Source organism: Lepisosteus platostomus, chromosome 7 (assembly GCF_059453375.1).
Source record: "Lepisosteus platostomus isolate fLepPlt1 chromosome 7, fLepPlt1.hap1, whole genome shotgun sequence".
In the NCBI taxonomy this organism is placed as follows: Eukaryota; Metazoa; Chordata; class Actinopteri; order Semionotiformes; family Lepisosteidae; genus Lepisosteus; species Lepisosteus platostomus.
In genome coordinates, this window is record NC_142617.1 from 36025645 (window position 1) to 36043671 (window position 18027).

An 18027-nucleotide genomic window follows, 5' to 3' on the forward strand; every position below is an offset into this window, starting at 1 on the left:
CATTCTGGAGGCCTAATATCTTTTTCTTTTTTTCGCTCCTAAAGTTTATCTGACATTTTGTATTGTTGCTACCGGAGTTAAATGAAAATAAAGGTGTGTATGTGTTTACCTACAGTATTAAAAAAATGTTTCTTTGAATTATTTGAGAATTCAGGGATTGCCCCCGGGACACCACAAAATTTCACAACAGACAATCTCTAATAGCACTTTTATTTTGTATAGAACAGTCATGGTAATTTATAGGAGCAACCACACTGCAATCCATCATACTGCCCTCCACCAACCATTAGTTCCTCTGTCTGCATATCTGCTACCACTTCATTCAATTTTGCAAACAGAGTTAAACTGCAGTTCACATCGAAAAATACAAATAAAAAAGCAAAGACTATTATAGCTTAAGTTCATATATTCACATTTGTTTAGGACAGTGTGCCACAACTATAAATGTGAATGGAACAAGCATGACCCCCATGTCCCTAAATTTTGGGCAGCATTCATTTGGGCTGTTTCTAAGCACTTCTAGGTTTCTTCGCAGCAGTAGCAGCATCAGTACAAGTCTGTGTGATTACAAACAAGTGACCTGAATTCTGGCGATCTTTAAAACTATTCCTTTAACACAAGATTATGGTGAATCAGGTTCAGAGAAAACGGTGCGCATGTCAGTGCCAATAATAGGCGCTGCAAGAAGAAGGCTGTCAACATCCGTTGCTGAAGGCACCTTGTCTCTCTAGCTAGGGATGGAGGAGATAGATTGGTGTGTTCCCTCGCTCGAGAGACGAGAGAGGCTCTGACAAGCGTGGCGTGGAAGGCAGAGAGAGAGGCAGGGGTGCACCTGTTCGGATTCAATGCAGTCGGGTCGGTTCCAGCCCTGCAAAAGAATGCAGAGGGGATGTCAAGCATAACACAGAAACTGTTAAGACACCAGGAGATTTGCGTGCAGAATCAGGGAACAGAGTGCAGGCTTCTTCCTTTCCGTTCTGATTAAAGTCAGGAGCCAGCAATTCTGAGCTGGATCTTATTTACTCAGGCCAGGACGGCCATCTATGCAGAACTGCAGAACGTGAAGAGAAAAAAATTCTATAGATTCTCAGCACTGGATGGACTCGTGGTTAGATGCCAAGAGGCTGACCGAAACCCTAAATCCCAAAGAAACAAAATATGCAGCTGCCAAAAATTAGAAATTGTTTTAAACTGTCATTGATGTCCTTCTTGATGCTTGTTCATGGCTTTAATTGATTAAATTAATGACTGAAAAATTGCCCATTTGAGAAATATTTCAAATTTTTAAAGAAAATATTCATACACTGAAATTGTGGCCAGATATTTCGAGAAATATTGCAAACTTAAGATGCAACTGAAGACATGGATCTACTTGCATGCTACAGTATATTGTGACAAAAAAGCAAAATCCCCAACAGGCTGTCAAAACCATTCAATGGAGTCCTCTTTATGTATAGAATCTTTATGTATAGAATCTAGTCTATCTAGTCTGTTTTGTTGTCTATCTGAATTGGACAACAGACAAAACAAACACTATTCATTATTCCCCCTGTGCAGTGACTAACGCCAATACTTATTTAATTAAAAAAGGATTCAGCATGTAATGACTGCATCAAGATTAGATTAATTCTTCATTTCCTGGCACATTAACAGTGCATTGGGATATGCAACATATTGTGCTGAGAAAATGTTAATATCAGTGAAAAGAAAAAACATCTTCCACAAAGCCTGCTCACTCTTTACAAAAATGCTAGATAGTTAATAACGAATACATTACATTTCAACATTTCAACACTTCTATCCTGCACGTCCACATCCTACGCTTTGCCACTTTCCTGCACTTTCTGCATAGTTGAGTTATATACTGTATAGTATTTTATAGGCACATAATTGGCACGCATTTGGGAAAAAAGTAACTGACGTATATTCATAAAAAATACAAAAAGTGTTCAATTCAGCCGTCAAACATCCATCCATCTCCCTGTTCAGAGAAAACTGTTTATTCCTGAAGATCACAGTAACCTGGAACTTTCCTGGAAGTATAGAGCTCAAGATGGGGGAAACATACGAAAACAAGTTACAGACACCATTTAACCCAGATAGCATGTCATTGGAAGTTGGGAGGAAGCACCAGGCATAACTTCAAAGAAACACAGGGAATGCATGCAAACTCCCCACAGAAGTCAGCCTATTCCAGAAACACACCAAGGACCCAAGATTGCAGTGCTCATCACCACAGCAACTTAACTATACCATTTCTGCATAGGTTTGTTAGGTACTGAACAGTATTTTACAGTTCACATAATTGGAACACATTCCAGAAAAAATAATTGAAAATGCCAGAACTGATGACTGTTTCTAGACACCCTCTTCATTTACTTAAAAAAGACAAAAGTTGAAAATAAAACAGATGATCTGGTGATTCCAAAAACACACCAAAGGACCCAAGATCTGTTAGGGTGCAGTGCAAATCACCATAGAATTTTATGGAACCATCAGAATTTGTAAAATATTTTTTTACATTTATGTTCCTTTGCTTGGGATTACCAGATTCATAAAACAGGCCCTGGCTCTTGACCACTCTTAGATTCAGTCTGTCTTTTAAGAAGGACAAAAAAGTTTAAAAAGATCATTTGAAAGGTTGCAACAGAGAAAATCCATCCTGCCTAACCAACTTATTAGATATTAGTAACTTTCTGATCAATTTCTTCTCTTTTAATGAAAAAAAACATAACTGTTCTGAACCTGTAAATGTATTTAGCACTTTCAAAACTATACTGTACATTTATTCTCGTGAATCCTTGCCTTAATGTCTTCATTACATGGAATGTGAATGTAAAGGGCAAATACAGTTGTGCATACTAATTTGGATAAATGGCAGTGGTATTTGCATAATATTTACTATAAATTCTCTTAAGAATGTTTCTTATTTAAAATATTACTGTATATAAAATGGACATTTATTACATTTCATTACATTTTAATGAACACCTGCTTAATTCAGACCATACTGTACCTATTTTGCATTCAATTCAATTTTTGCCAGGTTTACCCAATTCTCCACACTGCAGATACTGTATAATGAGTGGCTTAATTTAGCATGCAGATATCACCACTTATCAAGTGTCCTTGCTGTGCAGTGGTGCTTTTTCTGTCATCGAGAGGGAGCACTGAAGAAGCCTACTGCAGTCTTAATCCTACTGCTGCAGTGGCAGAATTTGACTGAGATCCAAACAAAATCCCAGTACATCTTTCACAATACACTGTATAAAAGGACAGAAAAACATTGTTGCCTTTTGGAATTTCCAGAATCAGCTGTGCTGCCTCAAAAACATAACCTCAGTTATTTTATGGAACATGAGGAAGATGGGTGTTTTCTGAAGGAGCTGTGTGGAAATGCATTATGTTCTTTTAAAAGTGGAAAAGTACCATCTGCGGTCATCCAAAATGGCCTCTGATGCTAAGTAAGAAATGCGAAATGTCCTAGATTCAGAATACTATTACTATTCAGATTCTTTTACTATAGGTCAGTGACAGCAGGGACATGTGTTAATTAAAAAACGGTCCCAGGCTACAGTACTTTTTTAGAAACATTCACAGTAATATCAAGTATTTCAGATTTCCTAAATATCTGCACAAATAAATGTAACTTAGTGTACAGTATATTTAATTCTCACCACAAATTAAGTGATCATTCATCCATCTTCCAACCACTTTATCCAAAAAGGTCATGGGATTAATTGATCATCATTTACATTTTCGGTTACATTTCACTTCAATTTTTAAAGAAATTCCTCTTTCCATTTTAATATTCAAACTTATGAATACTTTGAATTATATAATATATAACTATATATCATATATACTGTATATCATTATATAAATCTAACTCTTCTTGCCTAGAAAAATTTAGATTTCCCGTTTCCCTTTTTTCTTAAAAAAGCAGAGGCGTGGCTTAATATAGGTTAAGGACACTGTGCACATACTGCACGTTTTAAACACATACAAATCTGAACCATCATGCCATTGTTACAGCAGTGTTTCCTGTAAAGCATTCCCAAAGGTTCTACTGTACATACTGTAGTTCCCTTCCAATTAAAAAAAAAGGAAATTGTTTGTACAAGGTTCACTGCACAATTTTGCACACAAAAAACACACCATCAAAAATAATTGATCAGAAACTATGTGCCACAGCTTTGAAAGAACCAACAGCTTTTCTGCATCAATACACAGAATTTCTGAATTGAAATAAAAAGCTGTGCTTTCATTACCTTGCCCACAACGCTTCTGTTTCTGAGTGAAAGCAGCACCCCATGGTCTGTCAGCATGGGGCTCCCAAGAACAGACACCCATTCTGGTCGACAAACTTTCCTAGAGTATCAAAGAGACGTGGGAATAAGTCATAGAACATGGGTGCTTTCCTCATTAATCTTTTAATCTTCTTAAATTAATTAATTCTTAATTAATCTTCTTCTGGTCTTTTCTGTTCTGTATTCACAAGATGTATGGTTACCTGCATTGTTAAGCGCCTTGGGACAACCTTGTTGTGAAAGGCGCTATATGAAAATTGAATTGAATTGATGAAAAGACACTGCTTACACATGATCTTACCAAATGTTTGAAAATTTTGATTGCTTAGGCCTTTGTTTTTAATCAATGGTGACAATGGTGACTGACATTGCTCAAGTAGTGGGCACAACTAATTGATTACTACTCCTTAGGAGAGCTTGAATTGCTCAAGCTATCGTTGGCTTGCCATAGAACTACAAACTTCAGTGCTGTCAGTAAGAGACGCATCATCTCTCCAATCATTGCTCACTCTTCTACAACGGCATTTGGAGTTCACAGCATGTCAAACGATGAATGAATCTGACAGGTTGGTGTTTTGGAGGAATGTGTGCTCATATCCTGATTTTCCCTGTATAGCAGTGATAAGGTAATCATTAACAACCTTTTGCTCAGATCGCTGGAAGAGAAGAAAAACAGAAAATACGATTGCCAATTCCAAATCTGAAGAGACTTCTTTTAAATATGTGAAAGATATGTTGTTACCAAGAGTTTCTCCACCAGCAAAAGCAAAAAAGATATCTATACCCCTAAGATTTACAAAATAAATATGAAATGGCTAAAAATTGGCACAGGCCAGACTATTAATTATAAGAGTCATCACAAAAAAATAAATTTGTTATATTGTCCATTTAATTTAGTTGGGTTTTTTTTGGATGCTAAGCGAGTCAAGGATCAATTAATCAAGCTGTTTCTTAAAAGAATCCAGGGTATTCACTTCAACAACATCGCTTGGCAGATTTTCCCATCCTCCCACAACATTTTGCGTGAAGAGGTATCCTGTTCTCAGCTTTAATTGCGCTTCTGGGTATTTTCCACTTTTCCCCTCTAGTTCATGATCCACTGTTGATTGAAGTCAATACAATTAATTTTACCAGTGACTTTAAGGATTTTGAATACTTAAATGAGGTCCCATCAAACCCTACTCTGTTCAATATTAAAAAAAAAGAGGTTTACTTCTTTTGGCCTGTCAGAGCAGGACATTCCTTTGAGCCTGGGAATGTTTCTGGTCGCTCTTCCCTGGACTGATTCCAGAGCAGCCATATCTTTGTTGTGTTTGGGTGGCTGAAATTGTGCTCAGTATTCTAACTGAGGTCTCAATGGGGCATTCTATATCTGTACCACAACATCTCTTGATTTGAACGTTTAATTACAATATATATCCTAACATTCTCTCTCCCTTTGATATTGCTTAAGCACATTATCTAGAAGATGTAAATCAGGTGTCAACAGCAACATTTATGTCTTTTTCATAAGAAGCCCTTTCTCTCGAGTGTTTCCCTTTATATATTTGCCATTTGTTTTTTGCATGTATGCCCTTCTGGCTTCCAACTAGAATCTTTGATGAAAATATGGAACTGGGCCTAACTGAGATCTCTGAGGTACTTCACAAATTACATCACCCCAATTTCCCTGTTTTCTTTCTACTAACCAGTTCTTAATCCAAGTACATGAATTACAAATTATCTCTAAACTAAAGTAAATTGTATTACATTAATGTTAATACACCACACACTTGTGGTTGGTACTGGGCTGTATAGGCTTGGGATCAGGCTTCATCATTACGGGACAATTGGTATACAGTGACCATTCAGCAATGGCGTAACAGCAAATCCAGTCTCCTCAATGGTAATAAACTTGTGAGACAGGCAGGAAAGCGAAAGCTGGGTTATCGAACATGGTTTATAAGACAACTGTAAATCTGCTATATACTGTACTGTACAGTAGTTCTATGGAGTTACAGATGATAATATTTAGTTTGCTACATCACATTCTGTTCACCATTTACAAAGTATTATAATAATGTATAATTCCTTCTCTTCATGCAAGACCCACAAACTAGGAAAAACAAATTCTTTACAATACAAAATTATGGTTTTACCAAAAAATTGATTGGATCTTATGAGTTCAAAAAAACAGTATAATAATTACCTGGCATGTAGCTTACATAACGATTAAACCTGTAAATTAGGGCATTTCTTGGAATTATCCACTGTTCATTACCTTGTACTAACTTTTAATGACTCTATAAATCAGTTAAACAATTCATAATACTGCTAAACTATTAATTTAGTTTCGTGATTATTGTACTGTCATGCACTGTCAAAATAACTTTCCACTGCTACCACTAGAGGGCAGAACTGGATGTGTCTGTCACCAATGTCACCTCAAGGATATTGGAAAATGAGATCAGAAAAGAAAAAAAAAGCGCTAGATAATATGCAGTATATATACTGCATACAATGCACTTGCTACTTGATTTTATGTCACAGTTATGTAAATTCGATGTATATGTAAATAATTTTATCAATAGTGTTTCTCCTGTATGTTATATTGAAGAAAGAAAAAAATAATGACTATCACATCATAAAATTACACATATTTATATTCTCTGTATATCAGTTATATTTAACATTTTGGTGCATAGTGAAATTTACTAACGATTAGGAGATAAATATGCATTCATATATAATTGTCAATATATCTATAACCTCTCTCTGCTTAAAAGTACAAAACAGGCGTTAAAATGCAACTAATGTCTTGATACTGTATAATCACTGACTGTAATACTTTAAAGTATGGGTGCTTTGGAGAAGTATTTTCCTGTTGCTTTGTATTATTTTGACCTTCAGAAATTCAAGATCAGGATACAATGTGATTATAAAACGTAAGATATATTTAAAGATTGACCATATAGTTATTATAAACTATTGTAGCAGGTTTTTCCTCTCCAATGCCATAGATAAGGTAATATTTCATCTTTATGTGAACTTCATTATCAATTCCTACATTGAACTGACAGAACAGCAGCACTGCAGAGAAGTGACATCATGGAATATGTTTCTGTCTTTAATCTAGCTGGCAGCGCAACACTGAATGCATCCTTAATAAACATGGGGTTAAAATCACTGGCTTTTAAATTGTGCCACATAGCTGCACACATAAGGCAAAGGAATTTCAGTATTGGAATTCCTGAACTGTTGGAATCAGTGACAGTCCAGTCTATATTCAGCTTGCACGACACAGTAAAGGATTCTTTGCTGAATCATTGCAGTGCATTTTTTTTTTAAATGGGTGATGGATTCTTGTCTCGTTTCAGTACTTGCATAAAGGAGGGGTCCAGCGCAAGTGACAAGCCTATTATTACTCACACAGTCTGACGGGAACGGCACATGATGGAATGTGAACAAGCCACCAGCTTTCCACATGACAACGAACCTCTAAGTTCATTAGAGGAATGTCTACTAATGAAATGTGTGAGCATCTGTAATCAAAATAACCTGCCAGCATGCACATGAGTCTTGTTTATTTTAAAGCCTTGTTGCAATATCAGGAATAAAGGTCAGAAACCTAACTAGTGCAAGAGAGAAGTTATTTTGGGTTATGGTAAAGCTGTCTCAACTGCTTTACAGGTGAGCCTTATCCAGAAAAAATACACAAATCATCCTACAGGCCAGAGTCATCATTACATATACAGCATATATATACAGTATTAATCTTGGCAGAGATGAGCCAAAATGGTGAATTAATCAAAACAGAACTCCTGCTTTATTAAAAACAAGATGTATTATATACTTAAATAATAAATATATATATATTTCCTGTAAGTTCTTGATTTTTATTAATTTTCAACAAAGTTTGCATAACATTAAGAGGACAAAAATCTAAAATAATAAATTAAAATATAAAAAATATTCTATGTAGGACAGAGCGAGCTGACACGTACAATTTGATTCTTATTGTAACCAACGTGAGTCATTTGACTGTTCAGTTACAGTACCTTTAATTACTGAAAGAAATAAGACATTTTTAATTTTGTAGCTAAGCAATTTACCACAAAACTTTGGATCTAAACCCAGTATGAAGTAGAACTGCAGTACGACAGGCAATGTGTGCATTCTTTATCGTTATAACACTGTCAGTCTCTGTAGCAAAAAATCCTAACTCCACAGTTTCAAAACACAATATCTTCTAATTCTGGTAATAGTACTTGCAAGAAAATGTAGACAATGCAGGGATAGCTGGACACCTACATATAATTGACTTCAAATGGATGTTTTAATTTTTTTTCTAGAATACTTGAAACCTTTCGGACACAGGCTGCAATTCTAATTTTTCTTGTCTAATTGATAGGACAAATAAAAATTACTGTATTACGCACAGTATGTTACACATAGAATTATGCAAAATGAAATTAACAGGCATCGTACTTTTACAAAAATGCAGAAGGACTGTTAGTAAAGAAAAGTTACTAAAACTTTTGGTCTACCTTTTTAAGAGTACTTAGGCATTAGTGTCTAAACGGCGTTTAGTCTCCTGCAATTCCGTTCATCTTGCGTTTCCTGTTTGTTTAAGTGCTGTTGTACAAAAAAGGGCAAATTCACTGGAGAGAAACCTAAATTAAATCTGTCAGAAGGAAAGTATAATAGCCTGAGGTCACGGGTGCTTTCATGTCCTGGTTGGAAGCCAATGTTAAACAGATTGTCGGTTTTAAAAACTGTATGACAAGGAACCATGTGCAGTAAAACAATTTGAAGCAGAGTTCAGCACTCAGCTATAGATAAATCAAATTTAGTTTGATCTGCAAACACATCATTCTCTGTGTGCTACACATCAATAAATTATAAATCTGCAATCTTTCCATGAATGGAGGCTCTGAGCGCTTCTTTTCTACGGCTTATGCTGGAGGCATTGCTATAGACGTTTATAGACATCTGGAACAACTGCTTGACTAAGTTTTTAGAAGTCAAGGCAAAATATTCAGCTGCTTAACCCATATCTACAAACGTACTGAATTTTAATGTTAATTTAACTAAACACTTAATGGGATAACTGTTAAAACCACAGCAGCTCACATCTAAAAAGAATACAACAAAGTGAAGACATGTTAATAAGAACCAATATAAAATGGACCTAAAGACAAAAAGTGGATACCTTCAACTGTTGTGCTTGTGATTTCCTATGTATTGAAAGGAAAAAAAAAACTCTTTCAATGTGCAGAGGATATTGGAGGTCAAAGGGAGTACAAGAGTACCGAGTGAATCCACAATTTTGGAGTCTGCTAATTTTTATATGGCAGCACTAGACTGCATGTATCACCTGTGCTGCGTGCATACACGTCTTCACTCACTGGAGGTTGACTACTTATTTTTACGCTTTAATATAAAAATTGTACAGATATATTTCTTCCATTGGCCAGGAAAAAATCTCTTCTCCTCCCCTGTATTTGGGTTATTGTTATATACTGTATGTATTTGTTATTTGCAATAGAAAAAGAATAAATAAGTACTGGAACCTCTTGAAAAGGAACTTAAATCTTCCAGACCAGCTCAGGAATAAACATGACCTTTTCTGTACACCCTGTAAGAGCAGCTAATTTTTACTACTTCCTTCCCAAAGTGGGGATAACTGCAATTTTTATCAATAGCTTTCTGGCTGACTGGCTCCTCTTACTCTCTCCCCTGGTTTAATAGAAATAATAGATGAGTGGCATTGATTTATTTGGCATGATGTAAGCAAGAGTCAGTCAAGACTCTTTCACGGTTTGTACCCACCTCTCCTATTTGAAAATGCAGAGAAGTCCCTGTGAATACATGGTGCAAAGTACACAAGCTGGTGTCTCCCCATTAACAATTATCCATCTTCTTTCTTCTTCTTGGTCCTTAGAACTACAACTTTGAGTTTTAATTTCCATTTGTGTGCGTATTTGTGTCTGTTAAAGCTTTGTTCCTTCTTTTTTTTTCTCCAGCTCAGATTATTTGAATGTTATCCTAAATCTCTGGCATCCCGTTCCCTGTGTGCTTCTTATGTTTACAGTCCTGCTCAGGACATACTGTATGACGCTGTTCTTCCTCTGGCAGTAAAAAGCCATTTACCATCACAAGTATGACATTCCAGTCCTGACCTCTGAGGGATATTGCAATCCACAATCATCCATATGGCAATGCAAGTAATCCAGTCATCAGATTAAAACAGACACATTATTTGTATACTTTTATCATTTGAATGTTTGTGCATTTTTGGCATTTTTAAGATTTTAGTTTTGTAAGTAAAAATCTTTATATCTGATAAAGTGATTATTATAATTATTATTCAAAGTAATTTTGGCCAAGTATGCCTACTTATTTGAGTGCATTTATAAAATATAAATGTATTCATTAGTTTTTCACAGTATAACGGAAGTCCCTCTGGGATTAAATTTCTGTGTTTTATCTATTCATCTGCTTTCTTCTTTTATATTGCAGGCTTTAGAACCATCTGGAAGGTTACTGAGGAAATAGAATGGGATACCATGGCAACATTAGCAGGGGTTACCCAGGAAACTGTGGTTGCTATGGAAACTGCATCACTCCAGGCAGAATTAGTAGCATCCACTAGAAGGCGTGCCTTTTCTTTTGATTTTTAGGTCTTGCACCTAAGATGACAGCAGTCCAAAACGACAGCTTTTCCAGTAGTTTGTGCTTAGGTTTCCTTTGTTCCATTGCTTCTTCATTAGCCACGAAACGGTGGGACACGTATATATAATTCAAGTATAAACAATTAGTAGTGCGTACGTCAATGAGGCAACACGAATAAATAAAAAAATGATTAATTTGAAGATGATTTGCTCCCTTTTATTATCCGCTAGACAGCTAGTATCGTAATTTAGTTCATCTTAATATATATATATACTGTTTTTCTAGTTTTGGTAAAAAATAACTTCATTGCAATAATAAATGTTTTTTTTAAAAAAATCCTTCACATTCATGTTTTGCCAATAAACTATCCCTTAAAGTAAGTTTTACTTTTTTGTGTTGCGATTATTATTATTATTATTTACAAAAACGAATTTTCACAGACTTAGTAAATTCCAGGTTACGGTTGGAATTAACAAAGGAAGCATACATCGCCTCTGTCAGTTGACAAACGAGAACGAAACAAGAGCTGTTGATCACGAAAAACCTCATGACCTGTATTATATTCCACGAGATAAAAAAGCAGAACACGGAGCTTGTGATGGACTAGCAAATACCTCGAGTGCTGCTTTTATTCTATTGCGAATGGACTCGGATACTCACTGACTTAACAGGACACAATTAGATACCTATAACGTCGCCTCCACACAACAGACTTGCACTGACACGTTACGATTAGTAGAAGAAGCAGTAGTAATTAATCACTTTGTGTTTTTTTTTCTCATTTACACATCTGTGAAAATCTTTTTGATATTCACGCAGTTCTGGTTGTTTTGAGTGCAGTTGCTACTTTTGAAGTTGGGTTGTTTGAAAGCACTGGTGATGCCTTCTTCTATAACCATGTATTCCGATTTGCTGAGTGAAGAGGAGCTGCGTGTCTTTTTCAGCTCCTCCGTTGATGTTAAGTGCTGACAGCTGCCAACATGTAGATACTGTGCCTGCTCTTCTCCTTCAGTCTCCCGGTGGTAAAAGTAGTTAAAATTAGACACGATGACCGGGACAGGCAAGGCTATGGTTAACACGCCAGCGATTGCACACAAGGACCCGACGATTTTACCACCTATGGTAACAGGGTGCATGTCTCCATAGCCGACTGTTGTCATGGTGACTACAGCCCACCAGAAAGCATCAGGGATGCTGCTAAAACCAGAGGAGGGATCGTCTGCTTCTGCAAAGTAGACAGCGCTGGAGAAGAGAATGACCCCGATAAAAAGGAAGAAAATTAATAGACCTAGCTCTCTCATGCTGGCTTTCAGGGTCTGTCCTAAAATTTGGAGTCCTTTGGAGTGTCTGGAAAGCTTGAAGATGCGAAAAACACGGACTAGTCTGATTACTCTCAAGATAGCCAAGGACATTGCCTGCTGCCCGTTCCCCTGTCTTTCCGCCAGTTCAGTCCCGAGTGTGATAAAGTAGGGGATGATGGCCACAATGTCGATAATGTTCATGATGTTTTTAGAGAACGTGGCTTTGCTAGGACAGGCAAAGAATCTGACCAGCAGTTCAAATGAGAACCAAATTATGCACAGCGTCTCCACGACAAAGAAAGGGTCCGTGAAAGTACTAGACAGGTAAGGGCTTGTTCCATTGATAACAGGTGCTATAGGACTCTGGTACTCTTTCTCATCCCGGAATTCGGGCAGTGTTTCAAGACAAAATATAACAATTGAAATTAAAATAACCAACACAGATACAATAGCAATGCCTCGGGCTGGTCCTGAGCTCTCGGGGTACTCAAACAATAGCCACACCTGCCTCTGAAATTCATTAGTGGGTAAAGGTCTCTCTTCCTCTTTGATAAACCCTTCGTCTTCTCTGAATTTCTCCATCGCTTCCTCCCCGAGTTCATAAAACCTGATCTCCTCGGAAAAGATGTCAATGGGGACATTGACGGGCCTCCTGATGCGTCCCCCTGATTGATAGTAATAAAGAATGGCATCAAAACTGGGACGGTTTCTGTCGAAGAAGTATTCGTTCCTTAGAGGATCAAAGTAGCGCATTCTCTTTTTGGGATCCCCAAGCAAAGTCTCTGGGAACTGGGAGAGAGTTTTGAGCTGCGTCTCGAACCGTAGCCCAGAAATGTTGATGACCACTCGCTCGCAGCACTCATGATCAGGCTCGTAGCGATCCAAAGAATGGTGTCCAGGGAGAGCTGCCGTCTCCTCCAACATGTTGTCACAAGCGACTACTGTCATGATGTCTTGCTCGGTGTCAGTGTAGCCAGGGTTAACAATGTTGTTCTTTCTGTGCTTGGCAGACGAAGGCGGAGGCGAGTGAAGGAGGCTGAGGTGGTCGTCCATACAGGTGCTGTGTTGGAGGGGCAGGGGAAGCCGCGCCTCCTCCTACAAGCTCCGGTGAGCCACCGCCACCACCGCCGCTGCACAGCCACCGCGTCCTGTCTCCTCTTCTCTCTCTCCTTCTCAGTCTTCAGTTTCTCAGCCTAGTATTCCCGCCCACGGCTCGCACACCGGGGTTTATGAACATCCCAATTCCCGCCCACGGCGTGCAAATGCTTGGCACTCTTCTCCCTTTTGCCCAATCGGAACCCAAACAGACACAAACACAGGACCGAGACGCGCGTCACCGGTACTCCCTTCAGTCACTACCCTCCAGACGTGACCCCTTTGAATATACAGACAAAACTATTAAAATATATGTAGGGGAACTGCTTTAAAATGGCAATTTGCTGCAGTGACCACTCACAATAATAGCTCCTATGTATCCCTAATGTTAAAAAACCTACAGTAATTTCCAAAAGGGCAATTATACAGTACATGGTCCGTTATTTTCCTATTTTTATTTACAATTTATTTACAATTTAGTGGATTCCCATTTAATGTTTTTGCTCATGTGCCCTAATTGCTTTCTTGTGATTCAGAATCTTCACTTGTTTGCTTATCCTTTCCTGTGCTAGCGGTTGAGCAAAACCAAAGATCAGGACATTTTTCATTTGGCAGAACTTCATCCCTCGTCAGACAGAAGGAGTCTAAGTATCAGTGAAGACCCTGTTGATTGTTCTATAATCGAGCGCTAACATCCATTTTCTTTTCAAAATGTACATCTCGTATTTGTGAAAATGGTGATATTTGTTACTGCGCACCTTAAATCTTTAGTACCGGTGCTCTTGTAAATGATAACGTGACGGCACGCTTTCCTGAATGCTAATAAGGAAAAACGTACAGGACACATGCTGTATGGAATGCCGAGCAAGACAGGAATGAAATATGTTTAAAAAGAACATGTTGATTGAGGCGGCTTTCCCAAATTACTTAATATTAGAATAAAAGAAAATGTACTGTATTGTTTCCAATATATTCAAAGTACATTAGTTAATAAACATTCAATTATATTATTTGCAAGTCAATGATGGTGTGAACGTGCCATTCATCTTTTTCCCCTCCTAATACCTTTAGCTCTGTACAGTAAAGGTATTCTAATATTTTTCTCTATTTCTTAGTGTGTGATGAAGAACAATACAGTACATAGGAAAAATCTGCATTTCTGCTTAGTTGTTTTTTATATTATTTAAAATAATTAATGCAGACATTTAATGATAGTTGATTTTAAAAACAAACAAAAAATTGTATAGCCTATACTGTACATTTATACTGTATGCAACACACCACAGTGAATGACAGTATGTTTTGGAGGACTATTGTGTTGACAGGGATTCTGTTCCAGTTAAGTTAGAAATCTCCAGTGTTACTGACTTTCAGCTTTCTTATTCAGACTGATGATTTACTTGTTTCTGCATTCTGTCCTGTGTTTGAAATATACAGTAATCCATTTGTGTTGTTTTCAACAACTTAGAACTTTGAATGTCTCCTCAAGTAACTTACCCTTATTTCTGATTGAACAGCCATAAATGTATTATCGGTTTTTATATGTATAGACACAGAGGAATTACAATGCAGCATGCATTCACACTCAATATATTTTTCTTCCTGTTCTGGATGGCAAATCAGTTTCCTTTCAGGCAACACACTTCAGTTAGGATCATTAGACATACATCTGCACAGTGGCTCTGTGAAATTGATTGGTGGCTGTCCATGATGCTAAAATGTTAAGTGTCACTGGAATATACATGCTGTTGGCACCCACACAGTAACTCTAAAGTTGTCAACAAACAATTTATCTTTATTGACAAATGAATCAGTTCACTGTCTCATTTCCCTATTCTTGAATCCACATATCCTCGTCCATTGAGAACTGTAGTGCTGGCAATGTGACAGTGTGTAGACGAATTCAAGACACTCCTTGGATTTCTGGAAGCAGTACAAGCAGAAAATCTGTTTCCTGCTGTGACAGTTCATGGATTTACTCAGAGAGGGCAGTTTTTAGAAAATTGTAGTTTCAGTTAGAGAAAATCCAGCATATTTGTTCTTGCTGTTGTCAGTAATGTCACAAATGACCTGCTGAGCAAACAGGAAGATGAACCCTATGCGGTACCTTAGGGGGTCTAGAGATGAGGGTGAAGTTCCCAGAGGGAATGAGGGCTTGGCGAGAGGCGAGGTCCAAGGTCCATAATGAAAGGTAGGCGAGTAGGTTTCCAATGCAGAAGAAGGTAAGGCAGAAGGCATAGTCAAAAGGCAGTTCCGTGATTCAAAAAGTGTAGGTCATTGAGAAGGCTTCTAATTGAAAAGGGCAAGACAGTAGATGTAGTCGAGGGAAAGTTCCGAGGTTCATTACGAGGAGAGAGTAGAATACAGAAACAAAGGAGAGGTAGAAGCTCCGAAGAACGACCAATACCAGGCAAAGAGCAGATGTTTTAAGTATTGTGCGAGGAAGAAGGTGCGTTGATTGATGGAGTGTCGTGGTTGGCTGATTTGCAGGAGTGGTGTCGTTTGGCAGAAGTGCTCAGAGTTGTAATTAGTGCAGGTGCGTTTCTATGTGAGAATGTGGTAGGCAGAGGGCGTGACAAGTAAGGTATACTAAGTAAATTAAACTCAAACAAAGATAAACACATTAAAAATTTGAAGCCATTGATGAAGGTTTAAAACCAAAATTTCCTTCTGCCTAGTCAATCATACATCTGCCTGGAGTTCTATCTTGTGGGCTACAATAATTTTATTATCAACTCCAGGGAAAAAAAATATTTTGTTTTCTTGCTTTTATGACAAAGAGAGTAGGAGTCTTGTATGAATGGATGTTTTTAGGTTTTAACCTATGTTTCCCTGTAGTAAAGCACAGTGTATGAATCACTCTAAAGATCTCTGTGCTTGCCAGTCAACTGCCAGCGGGTGGTTGTTTTATATGGTGCAAACAGGGCAGCAGGCTGTCTTTTCCCAAAGAGTCTGCACTCAATATCAATTTATTTCAGCACAGTGCAGTTAGTTTGCATTTAGGTTTGCATTAAAGAGCCTATAGCAATGGGTCTTAGCCTTTACTGCACCTGCACCCCTGCATATGTTCTCGCACCTCGTATCTGTAACTGTTTAAGTTTAGTTCTAGTAGTTTATAACTATAAAATGAAAGAGATAGACTCATTTATTTAATTTCACAGTAAAATTAAGAATACATGAAAAACCACACACTTAATTCAATTTATTTTAAAATGTCTAGGTTTGATGAAACAAAGTACAGTAGCTATACAGTACTTACTGTACATACTGTACCTGTGTTTAATTCGTGTTTGCAATGATTTACCTTCTAAAAACATCTGGCCTGTCTAGCACCCCCAGAATGGGCACCCCCAGGGGGTGCATGCCCTCCAGGTTAAGAACCACTGGTATAAAGATGCTTGACATTGTTTTATGATTATTAATGCAGCTTATAAGTTGTGAATAGGTTGTAGGTATTTTCAGAGTGATCTCCCCCAGCTCGGTTTAGCCTCAGACTATGAAATTGGGGGAGGGTGGTACCCTGCACATGCACCTTTACCTTTCCATTAAAGGCCTACTACATCATCTGATTGGAAGCACATGGGCCGGATCTCCAGTACATTTTATTCTTCAAGGTATTCATTATTAATGTTTTAGTAATGGAGATCACCAAACAAACTTCATATTGTGAGAAACTGCATGGGACACTAGGATTAAGGTAACATTAGAACATAATCGATACCCATACAGTACATGCCGATGCACATACACAGGAGATTTTGCCTCACAAGGCCTTGTAATCTAGTGGCATTTACATTACTGTGCAATGACGTTAGATTTAACATTTATACCACGAAATGTAACATCTCCATGGAATTTTAGAAATGTTAGTCATCCTCTTAAAATTGAAAATGGAAAATATTTTTCACATTATTTATTAGAAGAAAAATAATTTCCTAAATAGAGAATCACAGAGTGCTCTGTTTTTCAATGTTGAATACAAATAATGACTGACAAATTGCACAGACTAAAATTCCACTAGAATGGGACTGTTGAGATATTTATCTCCTGGGGGTGCGCATTTTTTATTTAGTATATTTCGGTTTGAAACAAACTAGTTTGGTTATATTGAGAAGAGCTACCGACAGGTGAAGTTCTTGTGAGTTTGTATTATCTGCTCTATAATTTGCAGAAGAATATACTGTACATTTGTAAAATAATTTACAAATAATTATAAATCTATTGAATTTTGACAGTGATTGCATGTTGATTTTATTTAAGCCTTCTTTACCTGTGTTTAACAGTGTTTAGATCACCTATGTTTCGATTCAGTGGACAAGATATAAAATGCTTTAGTTCAGAGCACTGCATGCTTATAATTTTAAAATGTGTTAATGTATATTGAGATCATCAGACACACTCTTAGAATCTTACGTACTCATGCCAGTACCTCTTCTTGCCATCTATAAGAAAATGACAGTGATTATACAGGGACTAATGGGTGAGGTTCAGGATAGATCCCTGAACAGTGAAGACATATGGCTGACTTCTCCCTTGAAAAGGAGGTCACAAGTGTGAGAACACACACTACCCTTCAGAGAGAATATTCATCTCTCACTAAGCAGGATTATACTTTTGTAAAATGAAGGGTTTTCCTAGCCACTTCTATTTTTTTTAATAAATCTCAG

The 18027-nt window shown here is 37.4% G+C and overlaps 1 protein-coding gene across 2 annotated transcripts; it reads right to left on the bottom strand.

Annotated features, from left to right (window-relative positions):
- Positions 1 to 196: 196 nt before the first annotated feature.
- On the bottom strand, positions 197 to 13318 carry LOC148658630 (potassium voltage-gated channel subfamily A member 3-like). 2 transcript variants are annotated; one of them, XM_088640048.1, is made up of 3 exons: positions 10122 to 13318; positions 4272 to 4371; positions 197 to 868 (listed from the first exon to the last, which is right to left on the bottom strand). In XM_088640048.1, exon 1 carries the CDS (start codon positions 13316 to 13318, stop codon positions 11747 to 11749), a length of 1572 nt encoding a protein of 523 aa, XP_088496174.1. In that variant the 3' UTR covers positions 197 to 868; positions 4272 to 4371; positions 10122 to 11746. The 2 variants fall into 2 exon arrangements, with proteins under 2 accessions (XP_088496174.1, XP_088496175.1); XM_088640049.1 differs by lacking the exon at positions 4272 to 4371.
- Positions 13319 to 18027: the final 4709 nt, after the last annotated feature.